The sequence below is a fragment of the Hippichthys cyanospilos genome, chromosome 4, assembly GCF_059441005.1.
Source record: "Hippichthys cyanospilos isolate Australia breed blue-spotted pipefish chromosome 4, RoL_Hcya_1.0, whole genome shotgun sequence".
Lineage (NCBI taxonomy): Eukaryota > Metazoa > Chordata > Actinopteri > Syngnathiformes > Syngnathidae > Hippichthys > Hippichthys cyanospilos.
Genome location: NC_142372.1, coordinates 8,554,934 through 8,576,259, shown reverse-complemented (window position 1 = coordinate 8,576,259; position 21,326 = coordinate 8,554,934). Strand labels below are relative to the sequence as shown.

General features: G+C 40.2%; 2 protein-coding genes and 1 pseudogene across 3 annotated transcripts; 2 read left to right on the top strand and 1 right to left on the bottom strand.

The window, feature by feature from the left end:
• Positions 1 to 2,256: 2,256 nt before the first annotated feature.
• Positions 2,257 to 9,211, top strand: chrnb4 (cholinergic receptor, nicotinic, beta 4 (neuronal)). 2 transcript variants are annotated; one of them, XM_088412356.1, is made up of 7 exons: positions 2,257 to 2,362; positions 2,467 to 2,631; positions 5,466 to 5,611; positions 5,691 to 5,735; positions 5,864 to 5,973; positions 6,700 to 7,723; positions 8,293 to 9,211. In XM_088412356.1, the coding sequence occupies exons 2-7, from the start codon at positions 2,583 to 2,585 to the stop codon at positions 8,458 to 8,460; spliced, it is 1,542 nt and encodes a 513-aa protein (XP_088268482.1). In that variant the 5' UTR covers positions 2,257 to 2,362; positions 2,467 to 2,582; the 3' UTR covers positions 8,461 to 9,211. The 2 variants fall into 2 exon arrangements, with proteins under 2 accessions (XP_088268482.1, XP_088268481.1); XM_088412355.1 differs by having other exon boundaries at positions 2,295 to 2,391.
• A 2,293-nt stretch (positions 9,212 to 11,504) lies between these two features.
• chrna3 (cholinergic receptor, nicotinic, alpha 3) lies at positions 11,505 to 19,308 on the top strand. The gene is made up of 6 exons (XM_088413434.1): positions 11,505 to 11,616; positions 12,377 to 12,516; positions 13,171 to 13,215; positions 14,657 to 14,766; positions 15,938 to 17,117; positions 18,074 to 19,308. Exons 1-6 carry the CDS (start codon positions 11,553 to 11,555, stop codon positions 18,200 to 18,202), a joined length of 1,668 nt encoding a protein of 555 aa, XP_088269560.1. The 5' UTR covers positions 11,505 to 11,552; the 3' UTR covers positions 18,203 to 19,308.
• Positions 18,534 to 21,242, bottom strand: LOC148424474 (UDP-glucuronosyltransferase 2C1 pseudogene; annotated as a pseudogene).
• Positions 21,243 to 21,326: the final 84 nt, after the last annotated feature.

The following is a 21,326-nucleotide window of genomic DNA, read 5'->3' as shown; positions in this document are numbered from 1 at the left end:
GTTTCGAGCTACCGTGTGTACTTGGAAACTCCAGTTGCTGCTGACACAACAGTTTTTATAACATAAGTTTTTAAATATAAGAACTAGTTGACAAGCTACTTTGACTGATAAGCATTTATGCTGCGCAGTAAGTACTGAGACTGCAGTAGTCCCAAAAAGAAGACAACGTTAAAAATAAAACATATTAGGGATGCATCTATTATGTAGTTCTTGTATTTGGATATCAGTTAGAAAATTTGAATCAAATATTCGGTATTTCGCTAAAACCAACATTTATACATTTCTGATGATCGGCATTTTTTTTAACCAAGATTTAAACTGTGCAAAGTGGAACTTTACTTTTACTCCTCCTCATCTGAAAATCTTCCATAAATGTCCGTCCATGAGACAAATTTACCAGCTGAAAAAGCACATTTGAGTTAGCAGGGTTTGTTAAAATGTGATCAGTAAGAATGGCGACTGTTTCAGGCTGTCAGTATTTCAGTGTGCAGAGTCATTAATATGGCGCACTTGAGTGCTGCTAGCTAGCAGCTAATTCCTGCAAAAAGCAGCTATAACATAGCCCGAGCCACCGGTACACTGGTAAACACTGGTAACAGGTGTTGTATGTCAACGTGACTGTCAATCTGATGAAGTTGTTTGTTAGTGCCCTGAATTTTTGAAAGAACATGATTTCAAAACAGGTTTATTTTTAAGTTGTGCTCTCACCACATTTCCAGCGCGTTATACTGTCACACAGAGCATTTACAATTATTATTGCGTTTGGCTTGACATTTTTTTCTGATGATTACAATAATAACTGGGGCAAAAAAAAAAGCTTCAGCCATTTTTTTACTGAGGTACTTGAATTATTTGAGGGCTCGTATTACCTCACACAATAATCCGGCCATCTTTTTTCTTTACACATTATTGTGTTCAGGGTTGCGGAAAGTTGCAGTCTACTCCTGACTTCGGAGTGAAGGCAGACTACAATTAATGTTTGTCACCTGACAATCACAGGGAACGTAATAGAGACAAACAACAATTCACACTTGCACTTACACAGAGTGGGGACTGAAGCCACGCTAGGCAACCTGCACATGTTACGCTACACTGTCAGTGACACAAATTACAAAGCAGGGTAAATTATTAAGTACAATTAAAATGAATGTAGAAAAATCTGGCTTTCTTGCAATATTAGTTACTTGAAGTATAAGTGCATGCATGCATGTCTCATCAACCTTGTTTTTTTAATTAATTAATTTATTTATTTTTCAATAATATGTAATGAGCACAAAGTGCAAAACCAGAACACCACTCAGGTTGTCATTAGATGGGCAGATCCTCCCAAACAAACCACTCCCGGTCTCATTGTCACCCACCCACCCGAGGGGTGGCAAATGCCTCCATCTTCAGTATATCCATTGCTCCTTGTCTCCTGTCACCATGGGAAAACCTGGAGTGAACTTCCAATCCAGTCCAATCCATTTCAGGAGGACTGATACCAGAACACAAGCCGTGAATTGTGGGAATCTCAACAATATCCAGTTAGAACTTCTCAACCTTGCACACCAATTCAGCCTCCTTCCCAGCTAGAGAAGTGACATTCCATGGCTTTAAATGGGGACTGCACCATCAAGGTCATTGCCAGGTCTCGACAACTTAACTTCAACGATCAATGGGACACACAAACCGCTCCACCATAATAAACTGACGACTTAGTAAGAAGACACATACATGAAATTAATAACATATTAAACGACTGTTTAGATGAATGCCAAGATGAATCAAGAGTTTAAAAAATATAATTATGATTCAATTTTAATATTTCAGTTTATGATTCCAGTAAATCAGCATTTTAAACCTTTTCAGCACAAAGACCTCCTATCTATCAAAGGGCCCAAAGTTTAAAAGAAAAAAAAGTCTTCAGTTTATAAAACACTATGCAGCACTAAACATAACTAAAACTACAGAAAACAGGTGAAAATTGCGATTGAAATCCTTTGCATGTGACCCAATGTAGACTAATTGTTGGTATGTTAGTGTCAAAATGGCTTTTGAGGGGTCAAATAGCACATTGACAACAAAGCTGAGCTGATGGGAGACTTGACTAAAATACAGTACCATAAATCGAGTGTTTTGTGCAAAACAGAATGTTCAAAACGTACTTCAAAAAAGAATCAACCTTTTATCCCTAAATTGAGGCATGCAATAAGAAGTTTGACTTCGCATTCCCTTGTGTTCATGACATGAGAGCTCCAGCTGAAAAAAAAAAAGCTGGGCAGGTCGTGGATGCTCACAAGCCGCCTGAGACGCCCCAGGAGCGGACACGTCTTCTGTGCGTCCCCCTGCTGGATGGACGGATGAACGAAAAACCACTAAAGTATACACCGCGAATGTTTCATTTTTGGGGTATTTTTTTAACTGTTACATTATAGTGGAGCCCTATTATGTAACACTTTTTGGGCTGATGACTTTGTTTGACAGGAGCGTCATGCTGGCTCCGAACCGGTGTGAGCCGATTGCGACTCGCCCGGCCAAAGGAGCTCTGGTCTGAGGCATCGCAGGCGCATTCGTCCCGTTTAGCGCATGGTAGCGGAAAAATGACGACTACTCTCGCTATTGTCGCTTGCGTGGTCACTTCAATGCACGGTAAGACTTATTTAGCTCTTTATGATGCTTTGAGTAAAAGCTGCTAAAATGACTATGCCTTTGTTTGCCAAGAACTTGTGATGCTCAGTTATTGCGGTGGTACTGTCCCAAGACTTTTGCACAATATAGTTCACGCAAATGTGAGCCCAGTATATTGTGTTCTAAATGAAGAGGTACAACCTGTACTGTCCAAAGCACATACTTACATGAAAAAATAAATCTCTAGAAATGTGTAGATGAGCAATTTACAATGTGTAGAGGAACAATTTACAAGATATGTTATGTGTAAAATGTATTAAGTAAAATTGAATGATTTTGTAAGAATACTCGATGTCATGGCACACAGATATTGTTGGAATTAGCCACTGTTTTTTCAACTCATCTCTCCACTGAACTTAATTTCTAGGGGACGTAAAAAAACAGCTGCTGTTGCTAACAACAACAACAACAACAACAATAATAATAATAATAAAAATAATAATAATAAATATAATAATAATAGAAATCTCAAAATATAAATTGTAATCCCGAGATGGCAGCATGCATGACTTGACTTGACTGTTACCGCAACTGATGTTTGAGTGTAAACAAATTGCAGTTTGCAAACAACTGTCAATTGATCAATTTTGTTGATTAGTAACAATGTGCTGCTATCTTCCACCCCCAAAATAAGTTACACAACCAAAACTAATGCAAACAGTTTATTACGACGCAAAACTAATAGCAAATGGTTCAAATGTATTCCTTTTTAATGAAAAAGGGTCTAAAAATGGTCAAAATTTTACATTTTGTCCCTTTAAGGGCTTAGTACCTATGAAAATGATTTACAAAAATGTGTTCAAGCTACAAAAGTGAAGGAAAATGGATGTTTCACCTCGGTGTGTACTCGCTTTTGTTGCTAGCCTTTTTAACTGAGTTCTTTTGTGTCTATGGTCTAACCAGAAGTATTTACAAAAGTTTGAGCGGTGCACTCATTGTTGTCAGATATTGTATATATACTGTAATCATTTGAGAATAATACATACAGTACTCCTGAAATACAGTACCTTTTTTTGTACTGTATATGATGACTACATACGGTACTTTATGAAGAAAAAGAAAGTGTATTTAGTACTCACATTCTGTCACTCCCATTTCATCACATTATTTTGTCAATATACTTTTCCCCACGACCTTAACAGGACATTAACCACGCCTGACCACACTTTCAATCAACACTTTCCACATGAAAAAATATACACTGATGATTGACACAGCAGGTCGCATTGCAAGTTCAGGCGGCTTTTGCCTGTTGCCTTGTTTGATTGTGACCCCCGAGGTCTTGACAACCCGCCATCTGCTAATCGAAGCAGCAGGGGTAGCCATGGGGGGCGCACAGTCATGGTGGGCATCACGGCGCGAACACAGAAGGCTCAGATGTGCTAGCATGCTTGGTGCCATTAGACAGGCACTGGTATTTGGCCCGCTAATGGCTTACACTGTCTCAACAAGAAAAAGAAAGCTATTACAAAGTTTGGAAGCAGAACAACATTGTGATCATTGGTGCGTCAAGTCATATTTTCTATCCAAAAGGTCACAGTTGATTGACTTTCTCGAGTTCCCCATGGTTGCAATTCTACTTGAATAGGACCATCCAATTACAGTGTACGTTATTAAGTACACGGATGGGAAATGGGTTTCATTCATGGAGAACTTTTATATAACATTTTTGCATAATATCACATAGATGAAAAGTAAGTACAGGGGGCTTGCTATTTCACCTTCTCTAATACAGTAAAATAGTCCCCCACATATTTCACAGAAAAGCTCACATTATTGGACTTGTTGTCCTTTCTGAAATTCATTATGATGGCGCAAAAGCTCCATAAAGATAGGAAAGTAGTAATTCAGATCTTGTTGTCAAGGAGGGCTGTTCAAAGTGGAGTGATACATCTCAATTCAGAGACAAGCTTTGTATATTAGCAGTGGAGTTAATTATAGCCTGGGTCACTAGTAGTATACAGTCATAAAATCACAATAATCTCACATGAATGATACAAAAAATAAAAAAAAAATACGTGTAGTTGGATTACAATAAAGAAAAAATAATCAAATCTAAATTTCGCAAGAAAATGTGCAAATAATAAAGTTATGACCATTAATTATGGTCATTTGTATTTCTGTTATTATCAGTTGAATTGGTGTTATAACACATTTATCCATTATTTATGTGACACTGTGTATTTCATGATTTTTTTTTAACTAAAAAAACAGTGACTTTATGTTGTGAATAAAGTAGTAACATCAGGTCATTTTACACAGCTTCCTGATATTGCTAAAAAATTAAGATTTGCTATGTTTTGAATGACAGGTTCACAGAATTAGTTCACAAGATGATATATATTTAAAGATTCAAGGTTACGATATTGATTTATGTGCAAAAAAATATTGACACCAATGTTACTTGTATACAACTGGAAATAGAGTACATTAGCGTAAAAACATTAAAACAATGATCAAATATCAACTATTTGGACAATTATTTTTGGTCAATGTTTGAAGGGCCATTATCGTCCAGTGTTATTGGCCGGTCGGGCCCCACAAAAAATAAATACAAAAACATAAAAAGTAACACCATCACATACTTACGGTGTGTTTACTACATACTATTATATGAGAAATAAAGTCCAGCTTTTTAATCGCTGTTCTAGGCTTTAGTCCACCGTAGGTTGCTTCACATAATCTTCGAATCTTACTTTTTCTTTTCAGTGTGATTCGTTTGTAGTTGCACATGAATGATGTACATTTTTTTAAGCATTTATACGGTTAATAATGACAGCAAAATGTTTGTCCAGTCTGTGGTTGTGCCGACTCGGAGGAGCGCCTCATTAACTGGCTGCTAGGCGAGCACCGCTACAACCCACTCATTCGTCCCGCGGTCAACCGAACCGAGAGGGTAACCGTGAAGATGCAAGTGTCTCTGGCGCAGCTCATCAGCGTTGTACGTGATGTTTTAAACTAGTACAACAATACTGAATCTGTTCATGACCTCATTGGTGATTCTCCGCTGTCATTTCTAGAATGAAAGGGAGCAGATCATGACCACCAATGTATGGCTCACTCAGGTAAATATCATGAACAAACTTTAACTTGGATTCAAGTGGAGTCTCCTGCTTTTTTCACTCTATTGTTATTTATTGATTACAAAAGATGCCAATTGGAAAGTCCAACTGACTCTCCTTATCCCGTTCAGCATTGGGTGGACTACAGGTTATCATGGGACCCCGCCAAGTACGAAGGAATCGACAAGCTGCGTATCCCTTCCAGGCATGTTTGGCTGCCTGACATTGTCCTCTACAACAAGTCAGTAGCACTTAAAATCGCCGTGCATTATTTTCAACAGTTTAAACAAGGTGTCTTCATTCTGTTTTAATCCTTGCTTTAATTGAGTCCTGTTTCAAATATAACTACTACTGATCTGCCTGATATCTAATCTTAACCACTTGGCCAAGGCAACTCTTGACCAAATACAGTATAGACCCTTACAGACAGCATGAACCAAATTAGGAATTTGACTCAACACACTTGGGTGTCATGGAACGGCATACTGTAGGTTATGGGGATTGTGGACCCAATCGTAGGGAAGCTCAGAGGAAGTAAGTGCAGGAGGCCATATTTAATTAAGAAAAGAGGGTAAGCAAAAGCATGATGCAGGAAAAAACAGGATTTACAGGCAGGTGGGTAAACAAGACAATGATTTGTCAACTAACTCAAAGAAAGCAGGGAACTAAATACAAGCAAAACAAATAGACAACAACCTGGACTTGAGACAATTGGGGCAGGGAGCTGACTGGTAAACACAAGAGAAGCAGGATGACGAGGATAGGTGAATGCAATCACACTAACAAGACACTTACGCATGTGATCAGAAACATGAATAATTAACAACACAAACTCAAACCCAAGACATGAAAGGAACAAAAAAAAAACACTTAACATCCTCAAACATAACACTTAGGATCCATTTGCAGCCTGGTCCTTACCAATGCGCTGACATAAAATCTGGATTCATCTTTTATCTTCTACTAGTGCCGACGGAACCTACGAGGTGACGGTCTTCACCAATGTCATTTTGCTCTCCAACGGCAGCATTAACTGGCTTCCCCCGGCCATCTACAAGAGCGCCTGCAAGATTGAGGTGAAGCATTTCCCCTTTGACCAGCAAAACTGCACTCTCAAGTTCCGCTCGTGGACCTACGACCACACCGAGATCGACTTGATTTTGAAAACGGAGATGGCCAGCATGGATGACTTCACACCCAGCGGCGAGTGGGACATCCTGGCGTTGCCCGGCCGGCGGACGGTCAACCCACTGGATGTCACCTACGTGGACATCACGTATGATTTCATCATCAAGAGGAAGCCACTTTTCTACACTATCAACCTGATCATTCCGTGTGTGCTGATCACCTCTCTAGCCATCCTGGTCTTCTACTTGCCCTCAGACTGCGGCGAGAAGATGACCCTGTGTATTTCTGTCCTGTTGGCCCTCACCGTCTTCCTCCTCCTGATTTCTAAGATCGTCCCGCCAACATCCCTGGATGTGCCATTGATCGGCAAGTACCTGATGTTCACCATGGTGCTGGTGACCTTCTCCATCATCACAAGCGTGTGTGTGCTCAACGTACACCACCGCTCCCCCAGCACGCACACTATGCCCCCCTGGGTCAAGATCATCTTTCTGGTCAAACTGCCCGCCTTGCTCTTCATGAGACGCCCTCACGATAACGATGTGCGTCAGAGGCTGCGACAACAGCGATACCTCCCGTCGGAGAGGACAATCATGGGCTTGGGTTACCCTGTCGCATCTAAAACCGGTTTCCCCACAACAACTTCAGCCTTACTGCCTTCAGACTCTGCCTTATCCACGCCAAGACATAAAAGTGCAACGAAGGGCGATTTACGGTCCTCTGATTGCATTTCCGGTGGTTTTGCCTTGACGCACGACCTTCATCATAGAAGCAATTCACACTTGGGTGTTGGCGTTCAAGAGGCGGTGAACGGAGTGCGCTTTGTGGCAGAGCACATGATGGCGGATGATGACGATCAAAGTGTGCGTATAATGCATTTCGTGATTGCACTTCTATTGCACAGGATCTTGGAATATATACACTGAACCCTTGGGATTTGCGTTTGGCTTTGCTGGGGTGCCAATGTAGTTGTGGAGGGTGAAGCAGCACAGAACATCTCAGCGCAGGGTATTAATGAGACCACCCGTTTCAAACTCCAGTCCTCGAGGGCCGGTCTCTGGCATGTTTTCCGGTTTTCCCTCCTCAAATCACCTCATTCAGATTGGTTAGTTAATCAGCAAGCTCTGTGGGATCTTGAAAATGCTAACCGCTTGAATCAGGTTTGTTTTTAGAAAGAAACATGGAAAACATGGAGAAAACCCACCCTCAAGGACTGGACTTTGATACCTGGCTTTTCACTATCAGGATTTGATGAAGATAACGAAGATAATATAATAGTTAATATAACAAATACATTCTTGATTTGATTCAATTAATGATCCAGTCTGTATGATATGCTGCATCCTCCTATTAGATCACCACTTTGAGTTCCAGTTCACAATTTAGTCCTAAACCACTCACCCCTTAGATGGAGTCCTCTTTTTGATTGCAGGTGATAGAAGACTGGAAGTACGTGGCCATGGTGGTGGATCGCATGTTCCTGTGGATCTTCGTCATTGTGTGTGTGGTGGGCACCCTAGGCTTGTTTCTGCAGCCCCTCTTCCAAAGTCAGGTGCCTCACCAAGACCAGCAGCCCAACTCTGAGATGCCTCGCATTTGACTGGCACAGGTTTTTAGCATCTTTTTTTGGCAAAAAACGTCATTGCAAATCTAAGGAACAACAGGGATTAAGAATTAATTATTGTCTGATTTGTTTCTTCTTTTTGCTTTTTCCGGTGACACTCTTTCCTGAGCCTTACTTTAAGCAAGTACTTACATTGGAAATAACATTATAAGCGCACTGACATTCTTACGAAGATCATCTCTTATTAAAATTTTGGTTTTGTAGCTTTTTTTGTCGATTTTATGTAAACGGATTAACTCATTTTTTTACACTTGTGCAATGATTGAGAATTTTCAAAACAATGAATATGAGATGAAAAAATATCCGTAGGACATGCACTGATATTAAAGTTAAAAGTCAAGATGTTTACATATTCGTAAAAACAAAAAAATGTGAGAGAAAAATGTTAAAGGTGGGGTGTTTTCTTTTTTTACAACAAGATATAAACAGTCTTCTTTTTATCCTTGTATTATTAACCTTTAGAGTGCCGGTGACATGAAAGGACATCAACAAAAACATTGCTGAGGAGCGTTATCGGCGTCAATTGATGTCAACAACACTTTTTCTTTATAATTTGTAATGGGAATGAGCAAAGAAAAGGTTTTTAAAAAGGTCAGACATTAAAAGCATTAGTAAGAATTCGTATAATAATAGCTGTCAAAATGAATGTGTTTCATGAAAATATTAAATATGACATTGAGAAAGTTTGAGAAAATAATGACCAAACCAGCGACTGAATTAATTGAAAAGCGGCAGGTACTATAAGTACTACATCCTTCTCTCTTGTGTGATATTGCTTAATTCTTGTCTTAATCACTTAACAATACACAATTGAAGTGATTGTCCTGATTTTGGGTCACAAACTCGTATGTTAGGATCATTGGCCAAGGTAAGTGTGAATTGTTGTCTGTCTGGAACTGTGACACTCAGCAAAATAACCAGTTTAGAGAATGAATGGCTATAGTACAACATGAAGTTGTATACAACATGATGTACCTGCGAGTTGGTTTCAGTGTAAGAAATTGTAAATAAAGTCATGTGTGCTGTATTCTCTTGTCTTTTTACTTTCACCACATTTCATGAAATGCTGGCCTCTGGTAGATGCCTACTGAACATTTGATATTTGTTGCTAACCAAAAAAGCAGCGACAACTAATTATCCCACAGGCTAAATGTTGTTTTTAATTCTGGGCAAAAAACGAAATTTAGATATTGCACTGTTGAATTTTATTTAAAATGATTATACAGTACTGCGATTTTTTGTTGGTTTTTTTAATTAAAGGCCTCTCAATAAAAACTCAACATTTGGGATTCTTTTTGGCACATGCTGTACAAACATACATCATACTAGCGTAAATTAAAAAATAAACAAATAAACATTCACTCAAACATAAACCTCCCTGCTCATCTCAGGAGAAGACAATTTTTGTTGACCTCTGCTCTAACAGACGCCTTTTTTTTTTGAAAGAGTCACTAGTTACTGGTGTTTGGAAAAGTCTTGAAAAACCATGTTGTTACTGCAAGCAGCAAAGATTTACATTGAGCTACGAAAGATGCTACAAAAAAAATCCTGAGCATTAAATTGGAATTAATTAAAAAAAATCAATTTATTACAGAGCCTGAATCAAAATGTTTTAAATATATTACTTGTATAATTAATCCAAGGGCCCACACACACACACACACACACACACACACACGCACAAACGCACACCATGTTCACCGCTCATTAAATGGTGCTGAGTGTGCTCATTAAGAGATTCTGCAGACTGTCGGCCATTTTGCCCAAAGCCTCATCACGAGATAGCAATCAGCCTCCAAGTTAACTACCCCCTCCCCCTTCCCTTCCTTTTTTTTCAAATGGACTTTAATCCATTTTTTTTTTTTGGGCATCTCACTTTGCATCTCGCCATCAGATGGGATGTGAGCATGCTTTGGTGTCATTAGCTGCTGGGTTGATCTACATTGCATTATACGCTTTACTAGACTGTGACTTTTAAACGAGCTTCCTTTTTTCGTATACGTCTTCCGTGTGATGGATAGGATGGGATGGACACAATTAGCTACCATACAGACGAGGCCAAAGCAAAACCATAACCTCACAAAGCATTTTTATGATTGAACAATATTTTCTGAAGGGTCCAGCGTCAGCAGCGGTTCCCATATGGCACCTCCCCATTTCACGTCAACCGAGGCCTGGCTAAATTTATCTAACCGACTGCTCATTCGTCTGACTGAAGGACAGCGTGGAAAATCATTCTGGCAGGAGGAAAAGTGGTGCGTTTATTCGGTGGGTGGGGGTGGGCTAAATGGTGAAACCGACAATAACAGGCATATTTTTAAAGGAATTCTTACAACACTCTGACAGGGTTGTTAGAAACTTTAAACTACTTACATAGTGTTCCACAGAAACATATTTCGTATAGTGTTTCATTATACAGTACTGTTTCTAATATGGAATGCTACAGGTTGATTTGACCATTTTCATTTTAAAAAGTGTTATCTAGCGATTAAAATTAATCAACTAATTAATCGCTAAATTTTCCGTCGCTAAATACAATTAATCATATTTGTCAACAACCATGTTATTGAGACAAATATTGGGTCAGTTTTTTTTTCCCCCAAAAAAATTGAGTTGTTTTTTTAACTTAACTGTTTTTAGGGCATAAGTTACAGTAAATAAAGTGTTCCACAGTCTCTCTTGTTTATAAGATGTTCTCTCCAAATAAACATCTTGTACGTTTTGTATTTGGATATCAAAATATGAATTTATATGTTTAGAGAAATTAACTCAAACTTGAAGAGGGTTTTGTCGAAGAGGATGTGGTGATAATAACACATATTTATATAATAATGTATATGTTTAAAAAAATAATACTAACTTTGAAAAATACAATAAATGTACAAAGAAAGCAACCTTGGCTTTGTGTCATAGCAGCTTCTTATAGGTTGCCGTGGCGATCAACCTGCTGTCGGTGACTGGCTCAGCCTGCCACCCTCCCTCCCGCTCGAGTTCTGCATCCTTTCACTCTTCCTCTCCTTCCCTTTCTCCGAGCGACCCGGCGCAGCCTTCTTTCAGCAGCAGGGAAAATGAAAGGCACTTTTTGCCTCCTTTTTGCATCCACCTGTTCCATCTTTTTGTTGCATCCAAAGGGTGAGTTGGAAAGCTCCCATTCTGTGACTTAACATAAAATGACTAACAGAGGCACAGTTCAGTTAAATATGTACGGGTTAATGCTTTTAAACAATTTTGTTTAACCATGCAACATAGTTTATATGGCTTGATATGATCATTACAATTTTTCTGACATTTGTATTCAGATCATTTTGAACAGTTCGTTATTCAATGTAATTTTATTAAAACACTCCATTTGAATAGGGACTTGCAGGAATATAGTTAAATAAACACAAAAAAGACTAAAATTGTTATTTAGTTATTTATTGTTATTTGTTTTATATATATATATATATATATATATATATATATATATATATATATATATATATATATATATATATATATATATATATATATATATATATATATATATATATATATATGTTTTTTTTACTGTATTTACCACATAAATATATGGATGTATTTTAAAAGGTATTTTTGTTTGATGTATAACTTAATATTTTATATTTTTTATATAGACACACATTAATATATAACTTCATAAAACACATTCACTGACTCCAACTATATATACCAGCCACAAAATTTTAAAACATGCTCCTCGGAGATCTACAGTATATCTGCTCTCTGACTTTCATTTATTCTTTAACCAAAATGTCAACAAATGTTTTTTTAATCATCATAAAAAACAGTTTTAACTGTAGGTTGTACGCTATGCCACCTCATCCTGCACCTTGTCTAATTATTTGATTGTGTGTTTGTGCTGTGACATCAGGCGTGGAATGCTCAGAGGGTGAGCACAAGCTCTTCTCCGTCATCTTCTCCAAATACAACCAGTACATTCGGCCAGTGGAGAACGTGTCTGAGCCAGTCATTGTCCAATTTGAGGTTTCCATGTCTCAGCTGGTCAAAGTGGTAAGTAGCTTGGATGCTTATGCAATATGTCTTCCCTACTACCTAATGAGTCAGTTTCTTAAAAAGGGATCAGTAGGAACTGTGTCAGAGTAAGTGTCAAAATGTGCAGTCATTTATGTCTATCACACCAGCCTATATAGAGCGCTTGAGTGCTGCCAGCTAACGGCTAACTTATGCTAGACACACCTTTCATGGAAAATAAGTGTACCATGGAAGAGGACGACAAGGTGTTTATTTGGGTGTGGCTATTTCAAGTGGATGACATTATGAGGTATGGTGTCTAATAGTGCGGAGAGACCAATTCATATTTCAAGACAAGCTCCTAAAACAAAGCTTGACTTTTCTTAAATGAAAAAAAGTACTGGTAGTTGTTTATTCCAGGACTTTGGACAACTTTTCAATTTGTTGAGTTAAAAAAAAAGGATCTGGAGCACTCTGGATTACAGATTCTTGTCCTTGCTTGTTTATTTTCACAAGTTCCACAATGTTTCAAACAAAACCAAGCTAGTTAAATCAGGCTAGTATCACCAAGAATGCGGCAAGCACGCAAGCGTCAAGGGGGCCACTCGCCCGTGACAGCATTCTCACTGTTTTTGCTGCTAAAATATTCAAACATATCTTGTCCTAAAATCCTCGCTGCTGCTATGCCGTCAGGATGAAGTCAACCAGATCATGGAGACCAACCTGTGGCTGAGACACGTAAGTTCACCGCCCCAACGGGACCTTCAAGCAAAGGGCGCCTCGTATGGATTCTTCCCTCTGTCACTCTTGCATGACTGTAGAAAATTGGCATCTTGAATTATTTATGGAGACGAGGGCCAGCTTTTAAGCACAATGGTGCCTTATAGTCCAGGTTTTAAAACGACCTGATAAGCATCGCAACTTGGGCTCATGTCCAGATAAGCAGGGGAACGAGATAGATCTGAGTTTAAATCAAGAGTGGCTGCTGTTCTTTCACTGCATCAACATTTTGCTCATTATTTGACCCAACACCAAAAAGATGGATTTAAAAGAAAAAAAAATCCTGCTGCAATTCAAAATTCCACAAAAAAATCTGCCCCTAAAACTGCTTGAGACCACACTTCATCAGCATCAAAAGTTTATTTTTACACATCTTTAAGAAATTGTGCATTTCCATTTCTAATTTTTAATTTATGGTTTTAATTTTTAATTGATGATTCATATGCTTCCACGGATCTATCAGGCTTAAACAACACATATTTCACTCTTTTGTTTTATTTGCAGACATTTTCATTCATGCCTAAGAGTGAGACGACCCCCCCCCCCCCCCCCCCCCCCCTTACCACCACCACCATTTAATTAAGTGCAACTTTTACAGCATCCACCGGCTGCCACTCTCTATTGTGGCTTTAGGCCAGTGCTTCTCAAGTATATTTTGCCAAACCTCCCCATGAAAGAAAAAACTTTGCGCCCCCCCTCAATGCACTGACAATAAATAAGATTAGGAACTTTAAAAATTGCATTTACCTAAACCTTTCAACTGTTAGCTACTTCTTTTTTTTTTACAGCATTTGTACTGGTTAAAGGTTTGTCTAAGCAGAAAAAAAAAAGTGCATTAAAGTGCCTGAAAAAAGAGATGCCAATCCTTGTTTTATCACAATTACACTTCACATAGCAAAAACAAAACCTTTTCCCTGGGTTCATCTGTGTCCCCCCCAATGCTTTATGCTCTTACAAGGACTGCCAACAGCAAAAGGCATGTTGAGCGCATTTGACTTCCTTCTGCGTTAACTGAATAACTTTAATAACGTCTCTCTTTTTATTGTTTCTATAGCGAGCGGGGGAACGGTTGATGGGTTTAAAATCAAAACCTGAGAATTATATGTTATGTTTCATCTTAGGTTATATGGTGCAATTTATTACCTCTTTTTGTATTAACTTTTATCTTGCACCAGGCAATAAAATCTTTATGTTTCTATCCACCAATGATCCTCCGAATGGATTTGATTTGTCACTTGCACTGGAGGTAAATTTACAACTAAATGAACATTAGGCTTGTATTCAGTGAAGGAGTCCTTACATATTATATCATCTTTTGTCTTGGCATTTGTTTTTTTCTGTCCTAAATTTCTATAAGTATGTATTTTTATTACTGGTGTTGAATATAATTTTGTTTTAGATCTGGAATGACTACAAACTCAAGTGGGATCCAAAGGATTTCGGAGGTGTCGAGTTCATACGGGTGCCGTCCAACAGGATATGGAAGCCGGATATTGTGCTATACAATAAGTGAGTGTTTTATTATTTTTTTTTTTCAAACATTTAAAAGTAAGTCATTTCAACAATAAGAAACCATGTTGATAATGCTGTTGTTTGCCTAAAAAGAAACAGTCCATTAGTTTTTAGGGAGTGTTTAAGTAGGCTTATGTAAAAACAAATTACTTTCTTCATTTGTCTGTCAAAATGGAATAAAGTAGTTATTTGAGTAAAAATAGAGTACCAGTCTTATGTTTGGAAACACTATTCCATGATTTTTTAATTATTTAAAAATGTCCTGATTTGTTGACAAAACATTAGTGTTATGATAAAATTGAAACATTGTGATTATGATGAAATATTGATTACATTTTTTGTTTGAAAACGTTTGTCAAAAATGAATGTTTTATGAATAACATTCTTTGAAGTAGGCTGTGTTTTTTTTCCCGCATACCAAAAATTCACTTTTCCAAATATTCTGTTACACTTACAAAATCCCAATTAATTTTGAATGACGCATTCAACATTACATTAGATCAAATTACTTTTATTATCTGACCGTTTTAAACCATTCCATTCATGAACAACCACATGCTTCCATGATTTTTTAATCAGCTTTGAGCATTTACACGCCATTTCCCCAGAAATCGCTTCATTTGGTTTGATAATACGATGCTGCTTCCAGGTCACTTCTTCTTCAGATGATAAGGCCTTAAAGGAAGCTAGATTCAAGAGTTTTATTGTCATATACAAAGTGTACCACGCAAAAAAAAAAAAAGCTTATTCTGTTCGCTTCCCCAAGCAGACTACAGTCCACAAACGAGTAAATAACAAGGTAGGCAATAAAAACACAAACAAAAAAACAGTAATAGAGCAACAAGGGCTGTAATGGCGAAAAACTAACAAATGGACTTACATTCTGAGCATATTACAGAGGTTGGATCATCACAGAAACGGTTTGTTGGGTTTGTCGATCCATCCAGTTTACTTTACAGACACAAACACTCGCCAGCATTGGCCCCTCAGTGGGACACCAGGTAGCTTCAAACACCACAAAAGTTTCAATGAGCTCACTGAAATATTTTACCGTGAATTCACTCTTTGGTTTATTTCTGGAGTTCAGTCTATTTAAAAAGAAGCAAATGTGAGCACACATTGGAGTTTTTAGAAGATTCCTCCACCCCATCTTTGTTTCTCTCCACAGTGCTGTTGGAGATTTCCAGGTGGATGACAAGACCAAAGCTCTGCTCCGGTACAACGGCGAGGTGACGTGGATCCCTCCCGCTATCTTCAAGAGCTCGTGTAAGATCGACGTCACCTATTTCCCCTTCGACTACCAGAACTGCACCATGAAATTCGGCTCTTGGACCTACGACAAAGCCAAGATTGACTTGGTGCTGATTGGCTCCACCATCAACCTCAAGGACTTCTGGGAGAGCGGCGAGTGGATGATCATCGACGCCCCCGGCTACAAGCACGACATCAAGTACAACTGCTGCGAGGAGATCTACACGGACATCACGTACTCGCTGTACATCCGCCGTCTGCCGCTCTTCTACACCATCAACATGATCATCCCCTGCCTGCTCATCTCCTTCCTCACTGTGCTCGTCTTCTACCTGCCGTCCGACTGCGGCGAGAAGGTCACGCTTTGCATCTCCGTGCTGCTGTCCCTGACCGTCTTCCTACTGGTCATTACCGAGACCATCCCCTCCACCTCGCTGGTCATTCCGCTGATCGGCGAGTACCTCCTCTTTACCATGATCTTCGTCACCCTCTCCATCGTCATCACCGTGTTTGTGCTGAACGTGCACTACCGCACGCCCAAGACTCACACCATGCCGCGGTGGGTGCGCGGCGTCTTCCTGGGACTGCTGCCTAAAGTCATGTTCATGACCCGGCCGGAGAGGGACATCGAGAAGATCAACAAGAGCGTCCAGATGATCCACCCGAGATCATGTGGCGTTCACTCCTCGGGTTCCCAACACAAGGCTCAGACTCTGGCCTCCAGTGTGGTGTCCACCCTAACCAACCGCCAGAGGTCCCCAAACAACACGGAGCTCTCGGATCTCAACAACTTGAATGCAAACGAGCTCGCCAAAAGTGCCGGGTCGGGATCGCTGTGCTGCGAGGGACGCTGCAGCAGCTGCTGGCATCAGAGGTCCGGTAAACTGCCAGCGGACTGTGGAGCTGGCGGCAGCTTGGGCAGCCTTGGTGTTCTGACAGGGGGCGCCGTGCCAGGAGCGGGTAGTCAGTGCTCCAGCTCCGAGTCCTTGGATGCGGGAGTCTTGACACTTCTGCCGTTCTCGCCAGAGATCAGGGAGGCCATTGAGAGCGTCAAGTACATCGCGGAGAACATGAGAATGCAGAATGAGGCCAAGGAGGTGAGAGCTCACTAACATGGGATCGGGTACACACATACGCACAATTTGGCCCAGTTATGAGTATTTATGCAAATAACTTATCCATCCATCCAACCATCCATCCATCCAGGCAGTGGGTGGGAACACCCTGAACTGGTTGCCAGCCAATCACAATGCAAACATAGACAAACAACCATGCATACTTAAAAACACATCCAAGGGGAATTTGGTAAAGGAAATTCTTTGGTAATGCGGAAGAAAACCGGAGTACCGGGAGAAAACCCACGCAGGCACAGGGAGAACATGCAAACTCCACACAGGAAGGCCCTGAATCAAACCTGCTTTTCAGCCCTGTGAGGCGGACGTGCGACCCACTCTTCCACCGTGCCACAAACTGATACATAACAAGCTACATATTTTCACTTGGGAGAGTTCATTGTCCCAGCACAGCTACATGCACAATCCGATTTCCTGGTTGGAATCCCTATTTAGATGTCATGTTTATGTCGACTATCTCAAAGTACTCTGGTCTCCGCTCATGTTCCCAATGCATTGAGTACCCTTTCTATTTCTTACAGGCTGCTGGGATAGGCTCCAGCTGACCCATCTTACTGATGAAGCATATATGATGAAGCATATACTCTTATGTCTGTATAAATACATATGGCCATTGACCATTTCAGGCACTATACTCCATTGAGTTGGCGCTTAAGTTTTTTTCAGCAGTTGTCAATCTAGTTCATGAAATTTAATTTAGATTACTGTATGATGGGGATAACTAAATCATATCATTTATGGAGAAATAATAAATAATTGAACCTTTTAAATTCATGATGGTGGAGGTTATGCTACTCTGGTTGGATGGGCAAGGAATTCAAGTCAATTCACATTGCCTCCGTGGAAGGCAGGAAAATGTATTTTCTTTACTGAGTACCTTGTGTTCATTTACGGCTTTGTCATTGTCGCTCCTCTCGCAGATTCAGGACGATTGGAAATACGTCGCCATGGTGATCGACCGCATTTTTCTGTGGGTTTTTATCCTGGTGTGCATCCTAGGAACCGCCGGCCTTTTCCTTCAGCCTCTTCTACTTGGCGAAGACATATGAAAACGTATTACAGGATTTTTTTTAAAAAAATAAACCAGACCGTTAGAATGCACCAATTTGTTAGGTCATTTTAAAAGCGAAGACACGAATGTAACGCCAGTCATTTCACATGAAATTATATGGCCTTGAAATTGGTTTGGTTCTGCACAGGAAATAAAAATTGAGGCGGAACCTGAACAACACATTATGATCAAGCAGCGACGTTGTACGGCCATATGGTGTTACTACAAACATTTCTCTGCAGCAGTGGCCTTAAAACGAGAGCGCCCCCTGCTGGACTGGTCGTCACCCAACCGAAGGGCACATAGAGACAAAAACAATTTTTCACATCTTTGACATTTTAAGGAAACGCAGCTTTATTTATATAGCTCTTTTTTTACATAATATGTTTCGCTTGCATTAAAAAAAAAACATTCACAAACATTTTTTTTTTTTAACAAAACACAATAGATAGAAGTATCGTCATATTATTACATTTTATGTTTGTGTTTGCTTTTCTTCTGGGCTTCGCTAATTGGAACAAGCCAGCAGACCTTTATTAGGTTTGAATTTCTATAATGTATTCATGATCTATGAACCAAATTTTAAAATCTTCAATTCACCCAACATGCATTTTGAGTTGTGAGGAGGACCTAAAACTAAATTGAAACCCGAAGCTCACAACTGTGACGATGGTACACCAATCACTAGTGCAATCTGAAGCCTAATTAGGGGCATCACATATATATATATCAAAAAGAACAGCTTTGTGATTTAAAGATGACAAAGTTATTACTAAAGACTGTAATTACGGATTCCAGATCATTTTGACTTCCTTTATTTCTTGGTGAATAAACCAGCTGAGGGAGGATGCCTTTGGGGCTGAGGGTCTCATTTAAAGGGCTGGCAAGGCTCCATTTATCACAGCTTCGTACCTTCCGAGCCACCACCCTTGCCCCCTTGGAGCAAAATGCCAGCTGATTGGACAATCAATAATGAAGATCAGTGATAAAACGTTTCCATGCTTTCCTTCATACAGGTTTGCTTCCTGGTATCAAAAGAGAAAACGTTTTTTTCTTCTGGTTTTTTTTTTTTTTGCATCCTGTAGTCTCCACCTGGATGTTAAATATGTCAAAGCTCATGAATGTGTAAAATGTTCATTGGTTGTAACTGTTTTTTAGTGTTTTTTTATGTTTTTTGTTTTTTTTAATGAAACTTTCTATTTGTAGCTCCAAAGTTTCTATGGTTCAATTTTCGGCAAAAGAGATGGCAGCAGATCTCTTAGTTTTTATGTATGTAGCCTTGACTAAGCACTTGAGGGGCTGGCCTTGGCCGTTTCTAGACCGTGTAAAATATCACAGAGAAGTTGAATATTACAAGAAATTTTGCTCGGAGCATTTAACATACGCTTTTTTATATGATCATGAATAATTGGCTGTGAGATAGTTCTAAATAGTGTGATGGCTCTTAATAAGATTAAAGAAGCAGCTCATTTTCTGTTTTTGAAGACATGCATCCTCAAAACCACAAACGGCAGTAATAACATCACTGTCAGCGTTGTAAATAAAGTGAAGAGGATATCCACATTGTAGTAGGCGTACCAAGGCAACTTGTAGGACTCGGTCCTCAGGTGAGCTGCGCCTTTATGTCTCATGACAAAGTCAATCCAGAAGAGGGCGCTGTTGAGCGGCGGGATCGGCTGGTCTCTGTGCAACCTGGACAGCCGCTGCATGTTGCTCTTGTAGGACTGATTGGTAAGAACTTCTTGTAGGGCCTTCAGGAAGTTGTCGTTTTTGTCCACCAAGTTTAACGTGACCGCCACAGCAGCTCCTCTCTCAGTGAGACGCCGCAGGTTATCATGCTGGTCGAAAAACAAGGGGATTCCCACCACGGGGACGCCGTGGTACATCGCTTCTTGGATACCATTTGTCCCGCCGTGAGCCACGAAGAGCTTCACCTTGGGATGTCCAAGGAGGTCGTTCTGAGGTATCCAGTCCGCCAACAGAGTGTTGTTGCCCAGCGTGGAAGGTTTGGTACCTCTAAAGCTCCAGATGACCTTTTGGGGGAGCTTGGCGAAAGCTGCCGCAATTACATCGGCAATATCTGCAGGGAAATGGCTCACTAGAGTCCCAAAGGACATGATGATGACTCCATGTTGTCCAGAACTTTGCACAAACTCCTCCAGATGATCGGGGAGAGGTTCTGCAGGCCTACACTGGAAGCCTCCTATGTAGATAACGTTGGGCATGGTAGGGCGAGGAAACTCAAAGACAAAATCTGCTCTCATGAGCCAGATGTCTGCTTTTTGTATAAGCTCATCATATCTCACTTCTGGGCCAAAGAACCGGTTGCAAACAGCCTGGTATTGGGGGGTGACAAAATATCCATACAGAACTTCCCAAAAGGCAAAGTACACAAGATTCTTGGTCCTCTGAATGAAAGTCATCTTATCAGACAGTCCAGAGCCAGTGATGGGAATGTAAGACAAAGGAGAAGGCGCCAGGACCAGATGCCCCTCCTTGCACATCACCCAGCGCACATAATAGACGACAGGTAACTGGAGAGCGTGAGCCAGAATGACGCCTGTGCCCAACGTGGGGTCAGTGAGGATCAGGTCGTACTCACGCTCCTTCAGACGGGCCATTAAATCGTCGTCTCGTAATATCGCGCTTGTCATTTTGCACATGATGTCGCCCGTGCCGGACATCGCTCTGAACATTTGAAGCTGCAGACCCAGAAAAGTCATTAGTGAGCTCTGCTGCCTTTCCAAAGCAAACGTCTTTACCAGCAGGGAGTCGACAAAGGCCGTGTCGAACACTTGGTCCACGGATACCGTGATGGGGTTGTAGTGTGGCACGCCTTCCTTGATGTACCAACTCTTGTCGGTCCGGATCACATCTACGGAGTGTCCCTCGGAGTGAATTGCTTTAATCAGAACCTCCATGTTGACCCAGTGGCTGCCCTCGAAGGGTACTGCTAGAATCTTGCCGGCGTGACAAGCTCTCCACGTGGACAACGCAAATGATGCGAGAAAGAAAAGTACGTTTCCATGCACGGACATCTTTAACCTGAAGGAGTAAACCACATCAGCTCAGTCAAGTTCAAAGCACATATTTCACTTTTATTTTCAAAAATCACATTCGAA

What these genes read in the sequence shown, in the direction of transcription:
- chrnb4 (XM_088412355.1), top strand. Translation starts at nt 2,343, where the DNA reads ATGAACGAAAAACCACTAAAGTATACACCGCGAATGTTTCATTTTTGG. An exon ending in GCGAATGTTTCATTTTTGGG is followed by an intron (nt 2,392 to 2,466) that starts GTATTTTTTTAA and finishes TTTGTTTGACAG; the next exon opens with GAGCGTCATGCTGGCTCCGA. An exon ending in TGGCGCAGCTCATCAGCGTT is followed by an intron (nt 5,612 to 5,690) that starts GTACGTGATGTT and finishes TGTCATTTCTAG; the next exon opens with AATGAAAGGGAGCAGATCAT.
- chrna3 (XM_088413434.1), top strand. Translation starts at nt 11,553, where the DNA reads ATGAAAGGCACTTTTTGCCTCCTTTTTGCATCCACCTGTTCCATCTTT. An exon ending in CTTTTTGTTGCATCCAAAGG is followed by an intron (nt 11,617 to 12,376) that starts GTGAGTTGGAAA and finishes CTGTGACATCAG; the next exon opens with GCGTGGAATGCTCAGAGGGT. An exon ending in TGTCTCAGCTGGTCAAAGTG is followed by an intron (nt 12,517 to 13,170) that starts GTAAGTAGCTTG and finishes CTATGCCGTCAG; the next exon opens with GATGAAGTCAACCAGATCAT.